The sequence below is a fragment of the Plectrocnemia conspersa genome, unplaced genomic scaffold (assembly GCF_051122295.1).
Source record: "Plectrocnemia conspersa isolate PC_06_02 unplaced genomic scaffold, ASM5112229v1 ptg000006l, whole genome shotgun sequence".
NCBI lineage: Eukaryota > Metazoa > Arthropoda > Insecta > Trichoptera > Polycentropodidae > Plectrocnemia > Plectrocnemia conspersa.
In genome coordinates, this window is record NW_028277170.1 from 7,755,426 (window position 1) to 7,780,741 (window position 25,316).

At 28.1% G+C, this 25,316-nt stretch overlaps 1 protein-coding gene across 1 annotated transcript in view; it reads right to left on the reverse strand.

The window, feature by feature from the left end:
* Positions 1-13,547, reverse strand: part of LOC148234145 (uncharacterized) — a 55,482-nt gene extending 41,935 nt beyond the window's left edge. The window contains exon 1 of the mRNA XM_088187869.1: positions 13,399-13,547. Coding sequence (XP_088043995.1) covers positions 13,399-13,449 — 51 coding nt within the window. The 5' untranslated portion in view covers positions 13,450-13,547. The remainder of the gene's footprint in view (positions 1-13,398) is intronic.
* Between the last annotated feature and the right edge of the window lie 11,769 nt (positions 13,548-25,316).

Consider the following 25,316-nt stretch of genomic DNA (forward strand, 5'->3'; position numbering starts at 1 on the left):
TTTTAATAATATTTATTATTACAATAACATATATATCTTTTGTTTACGTGTATTATTATACACCGTTCATTCAAAGTGATACTATTTAAATAATTAATTTTAATTAGTATTTATCTCAAAACAATTGCGACGTATACTTTTATTCTTTCTGATTCATTGCGATTACTTTAACGTGACCTGCAAAATATTTTGAAAGAAGCCCCTTTGCCGTGTTTGTTTATCACGTGCTTTAATATCATAACATTTGAATTCTCATAGTTATAAATTTTGCAGATTTTTATATTGTACATACCTATTCAATCCCTCCATTTGATTTGGTTTGTTGAACGTGATTGTGGTTCAATTGCTAGACCCGACAATAAAAGTATTAAAAAATTCGCGAATCGCAGCTAAATAAGAGTCAATATCATTGTAATTACCAATAAATTTGTTTATAAAATATCTATTTATTTATTAATCTAAATTAAAATTAAATTAATCTGAATTAAAATAAAATAGCATTTTATTTTGGTTTATTGATCAATCGTTCTGTTCCCACATGAATCATTTCTCTTATCTGCCAAGCGTAACCTAATATGTCTCAATGTGTGTCAGTATTAATTATTAATTATCCTTGAACTTGTCACCGTCAGTATATTTTTATATGTATAAATATATATATTGTTGTTATTGAATTTATTCACTTATAACACGTTACTTTGCTTTTTGAGATGTGAGGGCTTGCGTAACACGTCTTTTTTTACTCACATCTTGTTTGCTGGCGTTTTGTTTTTGGTTTTTGGTTTTATTTCACCTAACCTTGTAATAAATCTGACATAACTGTGAAACAACACGTGTTATTTTCTTTACACCTTGTACGAGTTATTTTGTTTTTATTGCTATAATCATTAATATTATACATGGCATCTCTAATTTTAGTGTACAACAAACTTACCTAACCAAGTTATTCCTATTAATTATATAGAATAGTGTGTGTCTATTTTTGCCAGTCAGCTATTACTTTTTGAATATGGTATACAACATTACAGGCATACCAGGTCTTTACAGAAATGATTAGAGGAATAATCGCAAATAATTTAATTAAGTTTGCAACAATACAAAATAATGTAAATTCAAAATTATGTATTGGTACGACAAAATAAAATATTAGTTTGATTCGAAACATTTTTCGATGAATAAATAGTTACCTCTATAAATGTCAACTTTGCAGAAATATTACAATTATGTAGTTACTCAGAGTAATACAAGTACGACCTCATTTTAAATTAATAAATTTGATATTTATCTATGATGGTAAAAAAATCATTTACTTAGTATCTCGAAAATTTAAAATTGGGTGTTATTGTATGCATTTTGAACTTAGATGCTCAATAATAACCCATAAATAAATTAATTAGTCATAACTATGTGCTCTCAAGCTGTACTACTTTATACTAAAAGTAAATTCTAAATTTATGTTAAATAATTAAATATAAATAATTGCTTGAATAAAATAAATACACCGCTAGCTGTAATATTGAAAACATATATGCCCATCTTGTATTAAGAACAAAATTCACTCAACTATTCAACGATTTAAAAGTCTGAAACATATGTATCATATATTTGTTTTAAAGCTAAGGCTTTAATGCTGTACAGTAAAACAGTCTAATGTTTTAATTAATAGCTACAAAGTCCTTGAGTATCTTTCTACAAAATAACCTGAAAGAACAAAGCTATGTTGTTAAATAATGAAGTGCAAAAAATCTATTTGCGCCAGTTAGTTTTCATAAAGAGTTCCTCTTCATTTTCTATACTAATGATATTTTTATTAAAAAAATCATAACTCTCTTTTGAATTAAAATTTAACATTTATAAATATATATATATATATATATATATATATTTCAATATAGTATACTATTGTAAATTTAAAAATATTGATAAATTATAAATTTAGTGCATTTCTCTATATTACTGAATAATTTATAAAACTACTGTGACTAAATTATTTGTGCTAATAACGGATTTTCTGAAAATATGGATTAAATAAATAAGTATTATAAATCGTTTATTACGTAATATTTATGTAAAAAAAACATGGTTTTGTTTGCTGTTTGCTTTGAAAATATTTTTTACCATGTTTTTTGCTTTGAGAATATTTAAATGATTTACGCATATAGAAAGACGAATATTTATAAAAGCTAACTTATCGTTATATTGTAAACCTAACTTTTATTAAAATAATATCACTTTGTTCCTGCATCACATTGCTGACAAGTTTCTAATATCTCTCCCGGGCTTTTGCTGTACAAAACACACATCCCGTTTATGGGCGTTTGTTTCACCACAAAGACATCTTCTTTCTTCCGATCCATGTTTTACCATCAACTTTTCTCATTATTGAGGTATGAAGAAGCTCATATTTTGAGAGAATTCGGTCACAAGCTTTTAGCATACGTTAAGAAAGCCATATTTCAAATTTTAATAATATTTTAAATCCGTCTTATATCCATTTATTTTTTTATCAATGTTTATTCATATGTATTTTTAGTTACAAAGGTATAGTGTGATAAAGAGTCGTGTTTATTTCACTCTTTCAGACGCGAACATCTAAGAAAATGTAAAACCTGTTGAATGTAGATCATAAGTATGTCGTTGCAAAAGTAGTCACATAGTCATACATTTGCACTTTTATTTTTAGTAATTTATGCTCTGAATCAAATATACATATAATACTCACTCAATTTTATTAGAAATAGCAAATGACCATTTTTGCTTACAAATTTTAAATAATCTTATTTTTAATTAACGTCACCATTTCCAGTGAATATGCGATTTACTAAAAAGCAATGACAGTTATACTGTTAATTAAAACATGATTTCCTATTTGCTTTCTACGAGAATAATATTAAAATATTTTTATATACCAATATGCATTTTTATTGACATAGCAACATGGCTCGGCTTAAATTAATCACATCGATATTTATCTATGAGATTATGCAAAGCTAGGAAAAAATAATCTAAGGTGATCGATCAGAATTGTAATTATAAAAAATCACGAATTCTTATCTTCTATAGTTATGATAGAAATTAAATTGTGTTAACAATATTGGTTCAAAATGAAGTACAAGAATAAAACAAAAAATATGTTTTCAAGTCTCTTTTGGAGCGATTTAAAGTACTATTGTAAATGGTATATATGAAGAAATAAATTAAGCCTAACATATTTAAGAACAAATAATTTCGAAATATACATATAATATTATGTGCAAAAGTTATAGTTGTCCGTCGGTGAATGCATATCGTTGATTGCAATTAGTCTAATTTATTCTCAATTTAAAATAAAATGTACAAAATAATAATTTACATGCATGTGTACCGTGCATATTAATTAGACTACTGAATAAAAGCTTGTTGTACTAGTAATCAGCTATTGATTTTTTTTTATCTATAAACGTACACAGATATAAAAGAACAAAAGCAATCCTTATTATTGAATACTGAAAATGTCGAATCGTTGCTCTATTCTATATATAATTGATTAGTTTTTAAGTCTTATTGTCGATGACTGTAAATATGTTTTTAAATTATATGAGTTTATATTAGAAGCCCAACTGTGCTGAAAATAATTATCCAAATAAATTGCGACCAAGAGAAATGCATTTAGGGATGCCCTTAAAAGTAAACAATGAAAAAGCAATTCTTAAAGCTTTTACTTCAATAAGACTTCATGCGTTGTTCAAAGGAATCCATTTACGTGCACCAACTTTAAATTGAATATGTATAGAAATCGTAATAAAAACTTTTTTAATTAACTTCATCTTTAATATTATTTATTATATGTATATGTTATTGGCTCAAAGGTACCGGTTATTAATAAAAATAATACTAGTTGGAATATATGACAATCAATTTAAAATATTATTTTAACGTAATACGTAATTATAATATTTCACCCCTTCGGGGATTCTTGAGGGTGCAACTAGTGATATTTATTATTGACATAAATACGGCAGTTACACATTCAAGTTTTCTTCTATATGTAGATGATTTAAAATTGTATAAATGCATTCGATCTATTGCGGAATTGCGGAAATATGAATATGGGTGTACTGTATTACAATATTTTTTTTAACTTTTTACTTATCGCGACGCATTGGAGTAACCTGTCTTAATTTAATTTAAATAAATTAATATTCAAGACCTAGCTCAAGTTGATGGCAATCATAACGGCATTCATCAATCATCAAAACCCAATCAATTTGGATTATAAATATTTTAAACACTATTTCCTATACAAATTAAAAAGCATGGATACTCGTGTATTTCAGGTGCTAGATATCGACCTACACAACTTATCTATTATGCGGGTCAGAATAATTTTCTTTAACATCCTAAATAAGCATCATATTGCATGTTGATTAGCATATATTACATCATAGATGCATTTATGTTAAATTTTGCGAATTAAAGTTTGCCTAAACAGTTTTTAATTGTACATTCCATGAACTGTTAAAACTATAAACAAAATTGAAAGATGATATATGAATGAAAACATATATTTAATTAAAATATATATGAAACATTATATTTAATTAAAACACTATTGCATCATGTTATCATAATATTCAAGAAAAACGTTTTGAAATGTGTTATATGAAAAGCTATTTATATTTATAATAGAAAAACTTTATAACGGAGTAGATTACTAGTGCAGAATAATAGCGCCCTTTTAACGAACTACATATGTTGTAATTAAATACATGCTCTCTGAAATATAACATGTATGTATATGGTTGAACACATATTGTACACGATTGCAATATTCAAACATTTTCCTCTATATTAATGAAATTGAATATTCACCGTACATGCTTTAAAGTTTCTACAAAGCACTTGCAATTTGATGCGTTAGTTATATAATTGTCGCTTTCTATTGTAGTTTTAAACCTCAACTATGATTGAAATGCTCAAAAACAGATTGAGAAGTTATTTAATATATTTTTTAAAAGCAATAACGTTATTGCTATGAGAATTTAAATGTAATGATATATAAACACATTAAAAGATTACTTTATATTTTTATAGGGTTAACTTTTTTTATACATTTTTAAAATTTTTCGATATATTTCTTTTACTCTTTTCAGCCACTTCAAATTTAAAGTTATTTATTTTTAATTCTGTAAAAATGTATACTGTTGAGAATTATAGATAGCAAAACAGTTACGAATCTCTCGTATCACTACACGAAAGTTCACCTTTTAAGATTTTTATTGCTAGACATTGAAAAATCATTTGACCTTAAAGGAAACGATGATTTAACCTAAGAATTATTTAAAAATAAAGCCCCTGAATATATTATACGCCAAATACACTCATACTTAAAAAGGCAAAACTTTTATATTTACTAAATAAGAAACTGTAGTTATCGCGTAAAATGTAGATTCTTACGGTCTTAAAACAATTTCAATTAGCTACAAAAATCTTTCTAAAACTCAAATAACTATATTACTGAATGAAAAATTAAAATAAATCAAGAGAAAAGTGAAGAAATAATTTTATACATTCCTGCACACATGAAACTGCATTAAATGGAGAGTGAGTGTATATCTAATTATATAATACATACACATGGATTCAATACATCAATTCCCTAAACATATCGTGAAGATCAGATCAAAAAGCTTGCTGCCATTGTAGCCATTAAACAATATTCAACAATATTTTATTTTGTTACTAAATTAACTAAATAACATATGCTTGCCCGGTATGCAGTAACGCAAATATTTCTAAGCTCTATGTCATTCTAGATAAAGCGATAAAAATATCTATAACACATATTTTTGTACAATCGTTATAAAACTTAACAGTTAATGTCTAATACAAACAATTACCATTGCCATATTTATACCGAAAAATATTAAGCGAGAAAAAAACCCACTTTGCACCAAAATCGGTAAATATGACAAGATCAAATTTAAATATAGATATAAAATGCCTAAATACATCTTACTTTAGAAATATTTTTTTGTGCTCCAGGTATTCAGTTAAATAAATAGTCCTAAACCTAATAATTTAAATAATTAATTTATATATTTGTACCTGGTTTCGGTAATTGGCGTTGATGATAAAATTATAAAAATATTAATGTTTAGTGGCTTATGTATATATCCAATTATTAGGATATACATATAGCCATAGTTATAATAATGAGACACCCTTAAAATAGTGTTTAACCGTAATTCTGAGAACTGTACAATGGAATTTGCTGTTTTTAATTCCTCACTTGAGTTTTAAAAAAAATGCAGGTTTAATGGTTCAGTCTCGCTTAAGTGACCGTCATGTTTAGTTGCGTGGGCTTGGCCTTTATTTGTTATTATAATTTTTTTATTTAAAAACATTTAAGAAATGCCATAAATTTTTTTTAAGTTTTTGAGACCCATGGTGTAGTACACGTACGTCGAAGAGTCGGAGAAGAATATCTAGCTGATTGCGTTGTACCCAATGTTAAATTGGTGGCGGAAGCGTTATGGTATGGGGTTGCATGGCAGCAGCAGGGGTAGGAAATATGTACACTTGCGAGGTAAGTATGAATAGTGACATTTATATTATAACTTTGGAATCCACTTTAATGGATTCCCGCTGGGAAATATTTGTAAGCACAGACCGCACTACCATCATTGCATATCAAAAATTGAGTTGCAAGAAAAAATATAGATGGAATGGAAAAAATTGTCTCCGTCCACCTGCAAGTCATTAGTTTTCCAAAAAGTGTTGCAGCTGTAATTACAACTAAGAGTGGGCCTACTAAATATTAAAAATTAATTTGTTCTAAACAATCTTAATACTTAGTCGCGAGAAATATAAAACATACTGCCACACATAATCATATTATTAAGTGCGGCAGTCAAATAACAAACAATGTTTAATATCTGAATTGATACAATAACTTGTTGATAAATCGGATTTTAAAAAGAGGCTTTACATTGATATGTTACTTTAAATGGGTTCATTATTTTAATGGTATTTCAATAACCAATGATGGTATTTAACAAAAATATTTAAATAAATGTTGATTCATTGCCCCAGTAGTGCAATATTAAAGTTTTGACGCTTATAGATTTGTACATTTTATTCACACATAAACGTAAAAGGTCATTGAGTATCTAAATAACTTATACTGAGTGACGTTATCTATAGCAATGATGCTGTCAGATATAATTAGGCTTTGATTTTAATGGATTTTTTTAAATCAGCTCTTCATTTAATAATAGAACGTAATTTAACTTATTTCTCCCTTTACAACTCATTTGTGAACTAGAATTTACAACTCGAATCATACAAAATAGCATGCACTCAGAACGGATTGCTAATTAAAAATGCATCCAATGGTAAATAACAAATAAAGTAAATTAAAGTTGCCTCACTGGACTTACTTTTTGCGCGTGTTCTATGATTTGTCAGGAGTGTTTTATAAATAAAATTAATGACAAATGCAATTATAAATTCAAATATTCATAGCTGATATAAGAAATACTAAAAATAAATTATTAAACAAATAAAAGCAATATACTTTTAAAACACATAAAAAATGCAATTTATATATTTTCCGGAAATAAGTATAACATCATATTGTATATAAAGCATTAGGATGTTCTTATTTTTTAGTATAAATATGACCATTATGATTTGATAAGTTTTCCCAAATACTTATAAAATAAATGAGAAATACTCGGAGGTCATGACGGGCAAGAATAAGGGATGCAATCGTGACTCTCTAGGGTACTCTGAAGCTTGCAGCTAAAAGACACTGAGCATTGATGAAATGTCGACGCCATCCCTTAGCATCTTTAAAGAGTGCTCATTGATAAGACGCTACAATAAAAATGCAATGATCGCAACGTTTTAAGCAAAATGCCACTAGAATTCAAATACAAATACGACCCGTACCCGGAGATATTTTAGATTTTATTTTAATTTTCTATAACAACAAAAAGTACTTTGCTTTGCTAAGATTTCAGTAAATAGAACCATATTTTATGAAACTATGAACTGACGTATTGTATAGAATATGTATCGACAAAAAATATTAAAGTGACATGCGCTCCGTATAACGAAGCCGAGCATCCTCAGTGGATCATCGTAAGATTTGGTGATATGTTACAAAACTCCATTCCTGCTCGCTTAGTCTAAGTAAAAAATAGTAATAATTTTTTTATTGTATTACTGATTCATTAATGCTTGAAGATCTATAATACTATCTAAATGTCAACCTATCTAGATATTAGTCCCTTGATTTAGGCGGTTTTATAAAATTATTTTTGTTTAAAAAAAGGCAGTTTAATATTTTGTTAGATAGCTAATAAATATATAAAGCATTGGGCATAATAATGGGGCACCTCAATAAATGTGGAATATCTAAAAAAATCATTAAAATAAAAGTAAAAAAGCTGTTAATATTATATACATTACATATTGAATTGTTTGTTAACTTTGTATAACAATTTTGAGTTTTATATGAGACAAGACTTTTATACGCAACATCAGCGATGCGCAAACCATAAATCCAATCCGGAACAAACTCTTTGGGGATCGCAAAATTCAAAGAAATTTATTTGACAAAATATATAAAAAAATATTCAATAGCAGGATAGCAGGAGCGAACAGAAGACCAATAGTTGGCAAATGGAGTGCCAAGCGACGCGACGCAGATCGCATACTCTCTCGGTTCCTGTCATACAATTAACATATGATGAGGATCACGTGTGACATGTCTAGAGGATGACTTACTGCTTGAAATTTTCAATACAGATTCGAACATAAATAAATTCTTTGCGAGCGCATACCTCACATTAAATTCAGATAGTTTAAATAAAATAATGTGTTTTATTAAAACTCTTACTAAAAAAATAGTTTACGCACCACTGCACTATATTATCAGAGTTTTTTAATCTCATTTTTAAGATATAATAAATATAAAAAAATTAAAGGATTATTGGTTTTTAACATTTCTTTTTAATTAATTAATTTTTACAATTGATCAAGTATAGTAAAAAGTATATAGATATTTTATTTATTTAAATTATAAAATTGTTTTTTGCTAAGAATCACTACAAAATATGTTTTGCACTATAAACAATGAAAAAAACATTTATTTCCTATGAAAACATGAGTAGTTTATATCACGCTTTTTGCAAATACATACATACATACAAATGTATAATGTAGAGGTCAACTTTTGTGCACCTCTATTTCGAGTATTCATCATTATTCCGCCACAAAAAAATACTGAAATGTTGAGAGCGCTGAACCAAAAGAGTTTCTTTGCTTATTTTAAAAAAGGGGATTTTTACTATTTTCGTATATTTGATCCATTTTCTATTTATTAAATATGAATCACTGTTACGTTTATGTATTTAAATTAACTAATGGCTACTTATGTGTGACTGATTATTAACCAAATCCGAACACCGAAGATGTCTACCATAAGGAAAAATACTCGTACCGAATTGAAACAATAACAATAAAATTACCCTGCTAAACTAATTGGCTGAATCTACCAGTGAAATGCACTAATGAATTGAATGTCTAGAGTTCCTACCTTCATACTGTATTTTTTGATAGAAGAAAAGCAAAATCCTAACTAACCTTTTCTTTCATCGTCAAAGATAGTGATGCGCAAACCGACCTTCGAGGAGAGCGGAAGAAACTATTTTATGATCGCAATATTAAAATTGATTTATTAGCCAAAAATAATATGTATTGATTTAACAGGAAGAATATAATTTATATTAAATAATTTAATTAATTTTACAAGAAAAAAATTAATTAACAAGAATTTAGTATCAGTATAATAGTGAATTAAAATTACATTATCAAAATATGTATTTATTTCTGAACTTGCAGTAGGGACAAATACAAGACTGCCCCAATAACCGCCAGATTGAATGTCAAGCGACGCGACACAGGTCGCGTACTGTCTCAGTCTCTCATCGACTTATTTACGTAAGACTGCCTTTTCAAAGTTAGTTGCCATTAAAATAAAATATCGATTAAGAAGATATCAAGAATATAAGTTTTAGCTTGGGATTTCTAATGCAGATCTAAAAATAGAAAAAAATATCAGTTCTTTGCAAGCGAATACCTTATATTGAATTTATATAATTACAGTTTTTTTTATTTCAAAAAATATTTATACTCACATTGATTTATAAAATTATATGTTTTTTTATATTTCTAACAAGCCAGAAGCATAAATTAAAAAAAAAATTTAGACGAATTAAAAAAAAAGTCTATCCATAGGTCGCGACAAAATTTTAAACAAAATGGAAGTTCAGAATTAAAAATAGTTTGTGCACCACTAATCTTAGAAAGTAAATATATATATATATAACAAAGGTTAATGGAATTGTATTAAATTTAAGAAATGGGCAGACTATTTTTTTCTGCTAAAATACATTCATGTGCTAAAATTTTATTATGAATTACTCCAAATGTCTTTATTAAAAATAGGTTTAAAAACATTAACCGTTTTTAGCATGTTATAAATTTGATATGCATTCAGAGGAACGAAAAAAATCGATTCGCATCAATTAAATTATATTTACTTATAACCAAATAGTATGCTATTGTCATTTAAAAATAATTATGTTTTAAAATAATAACATTAGGAGTTTTTAAAAATGTTATTTTTTGGGTATTTTATATTTCGTTTTTATATTTATTTGATTAAAATTTTCAAAAAATAATAAATTAATATTATAATTTACGTCATAGCTTAATTTTAAATAATCACCTTGATATGTATGCATGATATAAGAAAAATCTAAAAAAAACTGATTCAAGTTAATAATTAGAGCACTTGCTTAATTTTCATTTTTTTATTTTACATTAAAATTACATTTATATAGATATTGTTATATGGTCAGTCATTTTTAATTTTTATAATTTATATTATCGAATATTCAATGCTTAGTTAGAGTTACACTGATTATTTAGACGAGACCCAGTGGAGACAGGCGTATTATGCAACAGGTGACTAAATTCAAAGGAGAATAGCGACACTTAGATATGAGCAAAACAACTTACGTAGATATTTTCAATATTTTTATTTTATGTTTTGTCGAAACCACAACGACCGCCCGTAAATCGAAAAATACGAAGGAGAATAGTTATAAAAGCTATAAATAAAATTGACTGAGCGTGAGAAACAAAACCTCTTGCGCATAAATTTTTAAGAGCATATCGGCAAATTCAATACAAAACAAATACAAAAGTACTTGCACGGTAAAGGGTTTGTGTTTTTTTATGCCACCTCGCTCGTTCAAAATATTTAACTGCCGTTCTTAAACCCGTTCAAAAGATTATACGCAATACTAAAGTTGGGTTATTCAAATATATCCGAAAATTTCTGTAATTGGTGATGGTAATATAAAGAAGGCGAGCACTAAACCTCCTTCATGTATATAAAAACAATGCGCCAAATCAATTATATCAATAACTTCAAGCGAGCTTTTCAACTTGACTCATTGTTCTCCTACAAACGTATACCAAGTGGATCCACAGATCATAGACATACGATTGAGAAAGCCGCTATGATTTAACCCGCTTTAGAGACGAGTGGATCTTTCAGACACAAACAGGGAAAGATGATTTCACGTATACAACAATTGACGTAAACGTGACACAATTTTTTTTGCCTACTGCGGAAATATCTTTGCAACAACAAAGTAAATATAAGTTTAATAAAATCTATTCATAGTCATTGATCGAAAAACTCATTCAAAAAGTGCTACAAATATTTTAAACTTATCGAGCCTTGGGTGCCAAAAGAGAGTAAGCTCCTATGACGTCGTAATCAATAAGCTCACTAAATACATGATGATGACAATGTTGAAAAATAAAAAAGGAGATTTCTAAAGTCAATTCCAAAATATATCATCGGTTTTGTATCTTTATTTTACAAATATCCCTCGAATCACAAAAATTAGTAGCAATAAAATAAAATAACTGTTTTTTTTTTTGCTTAAAAGATCATTTAAAATCAACGCATGATTTTTTTAGCGCATTGAAAAAATTGGATAAATTTAAAAATATTTTTGAATAAGATTATCTTTGTTTTGGAGTATATTTTATATTTACGTAAAATACCATTAAAATCATAATTTTCTAGAACTTTCTTGGTTGCTTTAATTATGTTGCGTATATTGGCGTGTTATGTAATTGTGATTAATTCGAGGGTGCTGAAAATAAACATAAACATAATAGTAGTAAAAAATATATATTATATTTTGTACGAAACTGTAGTTATACGAGTTTTTTTATAAACATCGCTATTTCAATTTTGATAAAAGGCAAACTTTATGCAAATTGTAAACTCGATTTGAACCAAATTCACACAAAATATCATAAATATATTGTTCTGCTAACAACGAATAAAAAACAAAAATAACGATGACGTTTATAGATGAAAATCATGATCGAGACTTTGCCTATTATGATGATCTAAACATTACAGGTTGAAACGTAGACAAAAACGATGAAAAAATAACAGTCGCGATATACATTACGTAAATTATGCTTAACTTTCTATATTACATAAAGCGATTGTGTAATTTGATTTGCTGGTTAATTATAATTATTAATGATAATGAAAAATATTTAAAAAAAAATTAACAAGTAACGAATTTCATTTGCGTGTTATTTGTATTTATTGCTTTATTGTAAAATCAAAAAGAGTCTATAAATCATTGACATATACTGTATTATTGCTAACTTTTAGTTCAGCTTTTTAAGCGTTTTATTTTGCTGCGTATTACGCTACTCCTATGAATAAATTTTAACTAATTTTCGGGCGTTTAAATCAAAATCAACCGATACATTTCATACGGCTGTTCAGAGAACCAAAATTGCGGCTGTTTGAACAACTCGTAAATTAAACATATGTGTGTATGTACTACACGCACTATAGACATCTTTTGCCTGAAGCGTAAAGATGACCTAATGACACATAATATTGCATTTATTTAAAGTTTTTAACTCTAAGATTTTACTATGTTTTAATTTTTTTAGCAACCATAATTATTTTAAGAAAAATGTTTTTCACGTATTATATAAAGCCCATATCTTAGATGTTAATCAAAGTTATAAATTACAATAAAATTTAATTTAATAAAATGAAGATTAATTTATTTAATAATAAAAAAAAATTTAATAAAATAAAATTTAAATTTAAATTGAATCAAATTAAAACGAGTGTTTATTTTAGTAATTTTTATGAAAATTCCAGATGAAGAAAATCAATGACATTTGAGATTTATAAAACTATTGTAGGATTACATTTTCATAGTATGAACATATTTTTAGATAAAAAGCATAAATTAAAACTTTAGAAAATAATGTAAAAATATTTACCGATTCGTCGGGCTTGGAGAAACACCAATTGCGGATCTTGCTGCACCACATCGTGAAGTTTTCGTGAAATTTCCGATTGCAGCCAGCGAAGTTTTCGCCATGCGCGACCGTACCGAGCGCGCACAACCGCGCTCCGTAGGTGCCGCCGGACGACTGAGTGCGGGTAGCCAGTCGAGCGAAACACTCGGCTGCACTTTTTGAAAGGGTAGTTAAAGCATGAGCTCAACACGCTTGCGCAGTGGAGCGTTCTCGACTACGCAGTGTATGATTATGGAATATATATATGAAACCTGGATATCATGATTTACCTCGATAATCTGGAGACCGCGTCAATACGCAATAGCTTTTCTCTTACTAATTATTATTTTTATCTTACTTGTATCATATTTTTTGTGTATTGAAGTAATATTATGTATTATTTTTTTCCATCATGACACATAGAGGTAACACATAATTAATTAAATGATACACAACGGACCAGTTCTTTGTAGATAACATTAAATAGATCAATGTGCAATGTCAAAACTGGAATTTCTCGAAAATAGTTTGATTGTCGACACTATCCCTATTAATGCGCTGAGATAAAAAAACGGATAAAAACCAAATGTCCTCTTATAAATGTAGTCCAAGAACCTTTTCCGAACTTTTTCGATTAATCAAGAGTGTCATAAAATACGCTAATAACTGACTATATATAACTGAAATGCGCTCCTCATAACAAAGCCGAGCATCTTGGAATATTTTACCCTTGTTCCCAAAAGTGATTTTGAGCTCTTTAGTGAATCTAGCCAAAATGCTCCCAACGAAATCATAAGAATAATCTGATCCGAATAAAATTGATAAAATCGTGTGAATCGACACTTCAAAGAAAATGTAATTTAATCTATAGAGAGAATTAGAACGCAACATATTGAATATTTTTTTAGTCATATGCATACAGCATAAAACTTAAATTTTTACTGCCGTATGTATGTCATTAATAAATAACGTGAAAAGCAAAAGACACAAATTAGACCCTTGAGAAATCCCCGAAGGGGTAAAATATGTACTCCTTTTTAACTATTGTCATATTTCTACAAATAGTGTAAAGATCAATTTTGAACTCTGTCCCTTGACGGCACATAACACAGGATATCATTGGATTTCCTGCATCCTTTGTTGTATACGGAATATACCTTTCGTCTCGAAACTTTTCAATAATATTCACATGATTATTTACATATAATTTTTTTACAAAAGCTTAAGTAAACATCATTGTGCTTAACCGTTAGCTTGTAAACGACAAATAGACCATGAAGCGATTTAAAGGCACTAGAAAGAGTTTTATTAAAAATTTTAATAGTATCATGAACGTTATTCCAAGCCTTTCAAAATGCATCCAAATTAAAAAGATTGTGAAATAAAAGTACATAAGATACAGACAGAACACTTTGAAATTTAAAAACTAAATTTAGATATTAAAATTAATATAGAAAAATTAAATGTTTTTTTGATATATGTATGTATAAATGTTTATTACATTGCAATAAAATACAATAAATTAAAGTACTATTTACTGATTTATAACTATTTTCTAATTGACGTAATTTTAATAGTATTTAATTAATACTATTAAAATTACGTAATTTAATTTAGTAATTGTCTGTGTATTGTAAAAAATGTGTTTCAGTTTTCTCTAGGTTTATTTCATTTCATAAAATATTTATTATATTTTGTAAAGTTTTGTAAAGATTTTAATTGCAATTGACTTAAGACCGTAAGAAATAGTTATAACGGGCATGTCGTCAGCGTCATTAGAATAATGTATAGAATAAAAAGCAAACTACCCTGCGGGACCGGTTGGAATTTTATGCGATCTCGAGAGCCTATTATTTAGTGAAACAACATAGCTTTGACCTTTTATATATAAACGTATTATGTGTATAAATAATTATATTTTATTATTTATAATTTAAATTTTCGTGCTAAACAGTATCAAATACTTTTTCAATATCTACTATGATTAATTCTGTAAATTTTCAATGTTGAAATTCAAAAAAATGTGTTCATTTTGCTTGTTAAGTGAGTGAGTCAAACTAATTTAATTTAATTATAGTAAGTAGCTATATATCATTTTCTATATTCAAATTAAAATATGACCTGTTTAACCCTTTAGACCAATCTCTCCATAATATGTACTTTGAGGAATTGCAAACACGAGAAAGGTTATAAACATTTTTTTTAATAATTATATTTTTATTGTAAAAATATCTCATTTTCTATAATATTGTTAATACAAAAAATATTATATATTTTTATTTCAAAACCAAAGGTACTAAGACTTAATCTTAGATTTAGTAGGCTCAAATGCTCCTGTTTAGAGACTAAATCAGATGATGAATAAATCGGAAAAACTTTCAATAAGTTCAGTGCTTAAAAATAAATCATTAAAAAACCAATGAATTTTTTTAAGAAGCAAAAATACTACCAAATCCGAAAGAACGTAGCATAGGGACATACGCCCCCAGAGACTGCGCCGATAATGCATAACCCCAGACACTGCTCAACTAGATGTTTTGACACTTGAACCAGGAAACGATAATATCTATATTATTATATCATGTACCTGAAGAAAAATATATGTTTATAACAAATGTTTATCACTAACTGATTAGTTATATTATAAACAATTGAATTTATTTTAATAACAGAAAGAAATATATATTAAATAAATTTAAACTCACAAATTAAGTTACCTAATAAATTTTAAATAAAATTAAAGTTTTGTTTTCATTATATTAATATTTAGAATTATATTTGTTACGAAAGTTTAAATTATGAGGTTGTATATCTGGTTATCCCGAAATGAATTTTCTTAATAAGTCAGTTTTGAATATTAAGTCTTATTTAAATGATAAAAATATTTTTTTTTAAATATATCTTTTATCCAAAATAATATATATATATAAATCCTTTTCACGTAGTCTGCGTTTTATTTATTTTTTTGTGATTACTATAAAAGCTTTCTAACTGATTATAATATAAGCTATGTGTTGTTGTTTGACCAGGCATAAGAGTTTCGTAATCCACAATCCTTTTGTAATTCCACCATACATACAAAATAACTTTTTTTCTGTGAGTCCGTGTTTTACTATTGTATCTTTGAATAACTACTGTATTCTACGACAATTATTGCCATATAACAACTATTTATTATTTACGGTCAACCAATGTTCGAGAAAAAGTGACTCAGCTTCAAGATTTAAAAACTGTTATATGCGGATAGGTTATTTGTAACAATTCAGATATAGTGTGTATCAATTTCTTGATACACACAAATATGGAGTATAAAAGTCATATAGATTTAAAAAAACTATATTTATTTTGGGATGATATAATATATAATAATATAAAGGACAAAATAGCGTAGTCCGTAACGTATCAGACTAGTAACTCTGAGATTACCGGTTCGAGCCACGGAACGAGGATTTATTAAAAATAAATAAATAAATTACTAAAAAGTATTAATATTATAATAAATGCTATTTTACGATATTATCTAAATAGGGAAAGTATATATTTATATTATTTCAGTAAACTATCAAAATGTAGAAAGAATTTATATTTTTACCCATATTTTACCCCTTTATAAATTAATGATAAAAGGAATATGTAACTAATAGTTTAAATCTAAATTTGCCATTTTTAAAACGTATTTTTCCTGCAAACAGGAGGTATATTATATAATAATACCTTTCGAAATTATTTATCCTGAATATTTCAATAGCTTATAATTGAATTTTGTGGTTTTCATTGAAAATAATTAGTAGAGTTATGTTATTATTTTTCCCAATAATAATTGAACGTATTTTCAACACCGATGCTGGAGTTTTGCCGCTTAGATTGATAAATAATAATTTACCTAATTCTCATTTAATATTTATAAGTAAATATAATACTAATGTTAATGTTACGTTATTTTTTATTCAAGTTTAAAGTGTGTAATTTATCAAATTACAACAAGCTTTTATGTAAATATATTAATATCAGTAAACTCATTCACAAACCGATGCAAAATTGCGATCATATATTGATTTTTGTCATTATTTATTATATAAAAAAACATTGCTTTGTGTGTAATAATAATAATTATTTATTAAAAACAGCATATAATATTATTTAAAATTGTATACAGAAAAAAAATACTCTAGAAAATCTCTTCTATCTGACAACATATTTAAATACAATAAAAATATTTTATGAATGCAGAAATCTCTAAAAAAAACTTTTAATAAATTTCGAAAAAAAAGTCTAAAAGAAAATAAAATATTATTAAATTCAATACCTTAAGAATAATAAATATTGATATTTTATATTATTTTGCTATTTTTAACCCAAAACAGTTTAATTTTTACAAAAATAATTTCTCAAAACAATTAGATAAATATCATTGAAAAAATACAATATGCTTAATAAAAACAAGTTGATAACAAAATTGTCTGTTACATGTGATCATAATATTTGTATACATATCATCATTGTAATTGCCTTAATGTATACACTTTCAGAAATTTTAAATTAGTAGAAATAGATTAAGGGATACGCGTTTACAGCAGATGCTAAACCTTCTTTCAGCGCGATTAAACTTAAAATGCCAAAAGTGAGAGTTTCTAAGGACGAATAGATTTGGTTGAAAATTGATTTACAATTGAAAACACAAAAAATAGTAAAAAACATAATCTATATGTCTGTAAAGAACGTTACTTTTATTATTATGCAAATAATATTAAAAAGTATTTTATTGATTTGAGCCCCACGTGTTTACATAATTACGAGCCGCTCCCTTATTTGTGGTGTACGTAAGTCAAATGAAGTCAAATCTGCGTATTAAATTCTATCACAGCTTTTAACAGCATATATTGAAGGTTAGCCAAACACATTTACCATTATATGCATTTGCAGAGAATAACGCACGTGACCGCGATAAAAGCAAACTTGCTTTAGAGGCATAAATTAAATTTTCAGCAACTCCGGGTACCTAGCTAAGTAAATAATCATAAATAATTCTTAGCTTATAAGGTTTTAATATTTTTCTAAATTTACTTTACCTTTTTATTAAAATTAAATATTTTAATTTTCTAATTAGTTAAGCAACTTTAGTTTTTATATCGGAGTTGCAGTAGTATGTCAGCTTTGGGACTTTTTTATTAAAAATGAGTCAGTTGCATTTTTTGGCTACTAAACCAGAGAAGCTTTCTCCCCAATCGAGGCTTTATTGCATATGTTTTTTATATGTTGATGGAATATGTAATGCTCTTAAACCAGCACACTATAATCGGTTACCACTTATGTGCAATGAACCACTTTATAATCAACTATAAGTGATGGTATAATAGTAACGTGAATTTAAAGCTTTATTTTGAGCACATACCGACAAAATTTAATTTTACAATAGTGCACTAAAAGGATTACATACACTATGCAATATATAAATAGACAAATCGCATTAAGCTTATATGGTATTTATAAGAAGATTTGCATACCCACCCGTAAGTTTGAGTGGGCAGCTTTATTTGGTCAGTATGTGTTTATCATACACTATAGAGCTATATTTAGTGTAGCATTTCACAAAGTATACAACAGTTTAAATAAAATTCAAAAATACCACTGTAAATAAATTTAAAAAAAGGTTATACAAAAAATAGTTATAACGATGTTTTAGTAATACTTAATGAAATAATAAATAAAAGATTTAGTAACATACATTTTTTTATTTGATAATCTAGATATTGAAAATAATTCAGAGTTAAATTATAAAATAACATTTAACTATGTTTATATTAATATTAATAGTTTTTTTATTAATTGATTTAATAATACGAAATCGCTGTGCAAAAATTTAAATTATTCTTATCATCTTTTCATGCCGTCATGGGACGAAATAGCTATTGTATTCGGTGTCATATTTACGTAAATAACGAATTGAAAATATAATATTGACTAACAACACAAAAACCGTATAAAGACGGGTGAATACGTATTTGAAAACAATAAGCCAGTGGTGCACAAACTATTTTTATTTCTGACCTATCTATTTTGTTTAAAATTTTGTCGCGTCTTATGATAGATTTAATCGTCAAGGTAGTCAAAATGAAATTATTTGTGGGACATATGCTTCCAACTCGTTAGAGGTCTGATTAAAACACATAATTATATAAATAAGTGGTTTTATTTATGCATGTGGGAATAATATAAAATTTTTGTATATAAAATTTTTTAATTATGCAAATCCAAGAGAGTACGCGATTTTTGTCGCGTCGCTTGGCACTCCATCTCCCTTGATAATATAATTTTATTTTGCTATTTTACTGCTACTAAATTGTTACCCAATATTTTTGTCGTATAAATTTATTTTAATTTTGCGTCTTCAGCTCTTTTCATGAACAGAGTAAATTTTAATTTGTGCAAAGACTCTGAAACACTTTCAGGTCATCAGTATATACAATAATATTTCTAATTCTGAATTTTCACGTGTATGTCGTTTATATAAAAATAAAAGGGCAGAAGATCTATCTCTATAGTACTCCAGAATGAGGGAAATACTTACCGGAGCCTCAATTATAGTTATTTATATGAGGGTGTTTTAATGATTATAATAATATAAAATTTGTTATTACAAAATTGTATAATATAGATGTTTTTATATATATTGCTTTCGTCACGTTGATATTTTGTGTTTATTGTTTACATCAAATCGAACTAACTTTATTTTATTTTTATTACAAATTTGGCCATTGTAACTTGACAGGTTTCGCCAATGCGTCATGATAGCCATTATACAAACAATAATTATTCCATAAAATATTATATAATACAAAATAATATGGGGTAAATAAATTTATGTATACTTTTATACGTATTCATACACATACTCTTTACCAGATATAATACTAAATATTCACACAAAAATTATAAATAATAACATTTAGTATTAAAAAAAATAAAAATTATATACTTACGCTTTAAAAACATCATCCCACGTATATTTTTTAGCTCTCCATAGCTATCGGCTAAAATATAATTGTGTTCAGAAGGCTCGTTAAAAAGCTGGATAGAAATCGGTGACATATTATATAATAAATTATAAATTATTGTGTTTTAATTTTTTTTTTATCAATTGATGTCACATTCCAGCTGGGGCAGGTGTTGAATAATAGCGCATTTTTTTAAATAAAAATCTGGTTTGCTGCTGAGGCTTGAACTCGAGATCACCGGGTTATCAGTCGTAGATAATGCGGACTATGCTATTCCAAACTACTGAGTGCTTTAATGTATATGAATGTATTTAATGTTCTAAACCATTAAATATAAATTCCTATTCTTTGCTTAATAAAAATTCATTTCTAACTCTCCTCATAACCCGCATCTTGAAATGTAAAAAATAATAAGTAAATCAATGCATTTTAATGTAGTGTACGTAATGTTTCCACACCTTATTACAAAACTTCAACTTATGAAAAAAGCTGTCTCTTCTACTATCGAGACAAAGGGCAATACCGCCATAGCAACACCGTTGAAAGGAGGCAGGGAGAACAACCTCTCATTTACCCTTCACAATACGCATGTGATTCTCCTACAAAGGCCCCCCAAACTCTGCATTGACAGGCACAGGAATGAATTCGAAACGAAAACATGATGGGGGATACCAACAACTTTGGCCCGGGCGTGCATGTCAAAATCACTGGTGAAAATCTTCAGCAGCTTGAAGGTAAATTTAAATAATCCCAAGGACTCAAACCGTCTCGTGCAGAGGTCGCCTTCTATTACAAAATGGCGCCGACCTCGGCGCTGTGCATTCTCGTTAAGTTCTAGTCGATAGATCTCATGACGCGAATTAGGACCGCAGTCTTCCATCAAACAATATGAATATTTTCCTCCAAAAGAGAGTTTACCAAGCACAAACTATATTGACTCAAGAAAAAGTTACTAAATTTGGTTAGGAAGTTAATAGCACCGATATAATCGATCAACTAAGACCCTAACACAAATATTAATAAATTCGTTTTTACTTTTCGATACTCTGAAGTTACCCATTTTCAAAAACTGTACGTCATTATTTTTGGGTACCTTAAATATGGCCACAATGGCAGCAAACCTTTTAGATCTGAGTTCTGCGACTTATAAAGTTAATTTATTATTAAGTCTAGATGTATTGGAATTTAAAGATCGTCTTTCTGGTGCCTGGTTTACTTTAGTCGAAGTTGAAGTTGGAGCTTATGTAATATACTCAATGGTGAAGACAAATGTTTCTTTTCGCTTCAGCTTTGTATTTAATTTTATAAAATAATTATTAAGGTTTTGTATTTTAATTGAAATTTGCTGAAGGCCTTATAAACTAGTTATTACCGCTGTGTCCCTGCAAAACTCCAGCTGGAACTTTTACACGGTATCAAGAGTTATTATTTGCGCTATATTGATTTTATTATTATGGTATCCATTACTCCTTTCTAGATACAACAATAATATTCAATACAAAAATAAAGCATAGGCAAGAATATTTCTTTTTACATAAAATTTAATTAGAGCTATTTTTTTTTTAAAAATAGCCATTTACTACTATATAACACTAAACTACTCATAAACGAAAACGTATTATCTCTCTTTAAATCAAGCCTGGAAAATCCGTCTTTCAGAAAAAGCGATCAAAAAAGTTATAGTAATTAGTCAGATAGTAATTAAAAAGAGCTTTGCAAGTTGGAAAATCACACCGGACAAACAATAAAAGGCCAACAAAAAATACCCGGCAAATGAAAGCATATAAAAATGTTCAAATGCCACGCAAGCTTTTAATGGAAATATTATGAAAAAGTATCGCATCTTTTAGTAACATTAAGTTGTAAACTTTTAATTATTTTCAGAATGCATGAATGCACCCTGCTTACCTTGCAAAAAATTGAAACGCATGTCCGGCTAAATCTCGGTCCATCAAACGGGTACACCCTTCTTATCTACATAAATACCAATGATGATTTTTTGTACTGTGAATTGAATAGGAGCTGGACCATTTATGTTAGTTATACATTAACACAGAACCAGTATATAAAAATGGTTAGGGATGTTTTTTTCATAATTTTATGCAAGACGAAGTAGAATGACACAGGACTAAATAAGTTAAAGGGTATTTCGAAACCTTCAACATCACATCTTGACCCGACAATGTATCTGCTCTTAGCCCAATTAAAAATGTATGGATCATTTCTAAAGATACGTTATATGAACCATTTGTTTTAAAGAATATGATATGCAAAATATATTTATGTAACCGGTGCTCCAGAAATTTTATATTATATAAAAACGTGTGTCGCTAATATGACCAGACGGATACAATCTGTTATGAAACTAATGGCACTAAAATAATTAGGTTATTTAAATATTTATTTGTTATTAAATGTTTTGTAAAATAAAATTAATTAGTTTCAAATAATGTTTCGGTCATTTTAGCTATTATTATAAGTGTTTCCAAGATATATTTTATTTAACTCCAGTGGCCAATTATATTTCCTTAACCACCAACGGTTTGGTTTCGATAAATTTCTGTTGAAATTATTGCTAACGATCGGTCAATTCGTGTACGATACAATTGTTTGAAATCTCAGCGAAACGAAATATTTTTATTTTTTTCAGCGCTATTTTATAAAATAATTATATCAATAATATAAATAATTTTACAAACATACCAATTTTAAATACTACACATGTTTCATGTTAACAATTTGTTAACAGCAGCAATTTATAAAAATAAAGATATAAATAATATGTTCATGGTTATTATTTATGGGAAAAAGCTTTTATAATTGAAGTGAAAGAAAAAATAAAAATATAGGAAAAGAATAAAGACAAGACTGCTAATTTATGTACATTTAACTGATATAGTACCGATGAGTGTGGTTAGATGAAATATTTGTATAATATTTTCTGGTAGGAAAATGACAGTGTTCTTTAATTATTGGTATTTTAAGGCTAATATGACTTTTTAAAGATTATTATAAAACAGTGTATTATATATTATTTGTATAGCTATTAAAAACTTGTACGATATTTTTTTTTTTTTTTTTTTATTTTTTTTTATTTTTTCGATTAAATTAAGACCATCGTGGCCTAACAGGTTACCCCAATGCACCACGATGGTCGAAAGCAAATTATAAATTTATAAAACATAAAAAAACGTATATATATAAATAAATATAACAATACTTAAACATAACAAAAAAAATTATAAAATATTAAAATTAAAAGATATAAACCGGATCAGATCCTCGTAGCTAACATTAAATAAATCAATTTTCAATGCCAGCGTATTAAGGAGCCGTATGGCCACAGCTATAGGCGAGTCGGCAAGTGCGGATGTCCTAGCCCTAACTGCCATCAAAAGAGGTCTCGATCGTGATTCTCGAAAATGTTCCGGAACCCAAAACTGGAATTCCTCGAGAATAGCTGGATTGTCGACAGCACCTTTTAGTAGTTTGAAAAAATGCTTAGCGACATACAGCTTTCTGCGAGAATTCAGCGAATCATATCCCAACGCTCCTAAAAGAAAGGCGCTGGGATATAAGAACGGATAATAACCAAATGTCCTTTTGTAAAGGTATCTTAAATACCTTTTTTGAATTTTTTCTACTAAAAGGGAATATTTGGCTATTCGGGGATTCTAAATTATAGATCCCGATTCAAGAATGCTACAAACTAAGGTGTCATAGAGGATGCGAATAACTGACGGATCGTCAAAGTGAAAGGCATTCCTCATAACAAAGCCGAGCATCTTGGAAGATTTATCACAGACGTCGTGTATGTGTAGAGAGAACCTCCATTTGCTCTCGAAAGTGATTCCGAGATCTTTAATGGAAGTTTCTCTAGTCAAAATGTTACCACCGAGATGGTAGAAATAAGCTGATGGCGAACGGGATCGAGAAAATGACACAGTATGGCACTTTCCGACACTAAAGGGCAGACGGTTAACGGAAGCCCATCTCCACAGAGAGTCTAAATCACTTTGTAGAGAGAAGGAGTCCGCAACAGATCGAATGCATTTATATAATTTTAAATCATCTGCGTACAGAAGAAGACTTGAATTTTTAATTGCTGTATTTATGTCATTAATAAATAACACAAAAAGCAGAGGTCCCAGATTGGATCCTTGAGGAACCCCCGAAGGGGTAAAATATTCTTTTGACAATCGGCCACCATAGGTTACAAACTGTCTACGATTGCTTAAATAACTCGAAAATAACCGAGTTAAATTATCTGAGCAACCGAGGTTCGACAATTTTTTTAATAATAACGTATGACAAACTTTGTCAAAGGCTTTCTCAAAATCTGTATACACGACGTCTACTTGAATTCCGGCATCGAGAGAAGTTGTCACCGTTTTGGTGAACGACAGAAGATTAGTAACAGTGGAACGGGCAGGACGAAACCCGTGCTGTTGGTCTAATAAAACTTGCTGAAAGTGATTGTAGAGATATTTATGAATAATTATTTCAAATAATTTAGCAGGAGCTGACAACACTGCTACTGGTCTATAATTCTTTATATATAATTTGTCACCCTTTTTATGAATAGGGGTGACTTTTGTGCATTTCCATAGATCAGGAAATGATGATGTTTTGAGAATCAGATCATAAATACATTTTAGAGGAGCAGCGAGACTGACTTCGCAACCCTTCAAAATAAAATCGGGAATTAAATCAGGTCCAGAAGAACTTTAATTTATTAAATCCGTATTTAAGATCTGAGTGCTCAGTTTCTTTGATGGTCAGTACTGAAGACCAAGAACATGAAGTAGGAAGCGACTGAGCAGAAGTCGAAAAATATTCCTCGAAAACAGAACGAAAATATTGCGCAAAACCGTCAGCAATATTTTGTGAACCATCCAATGTTTT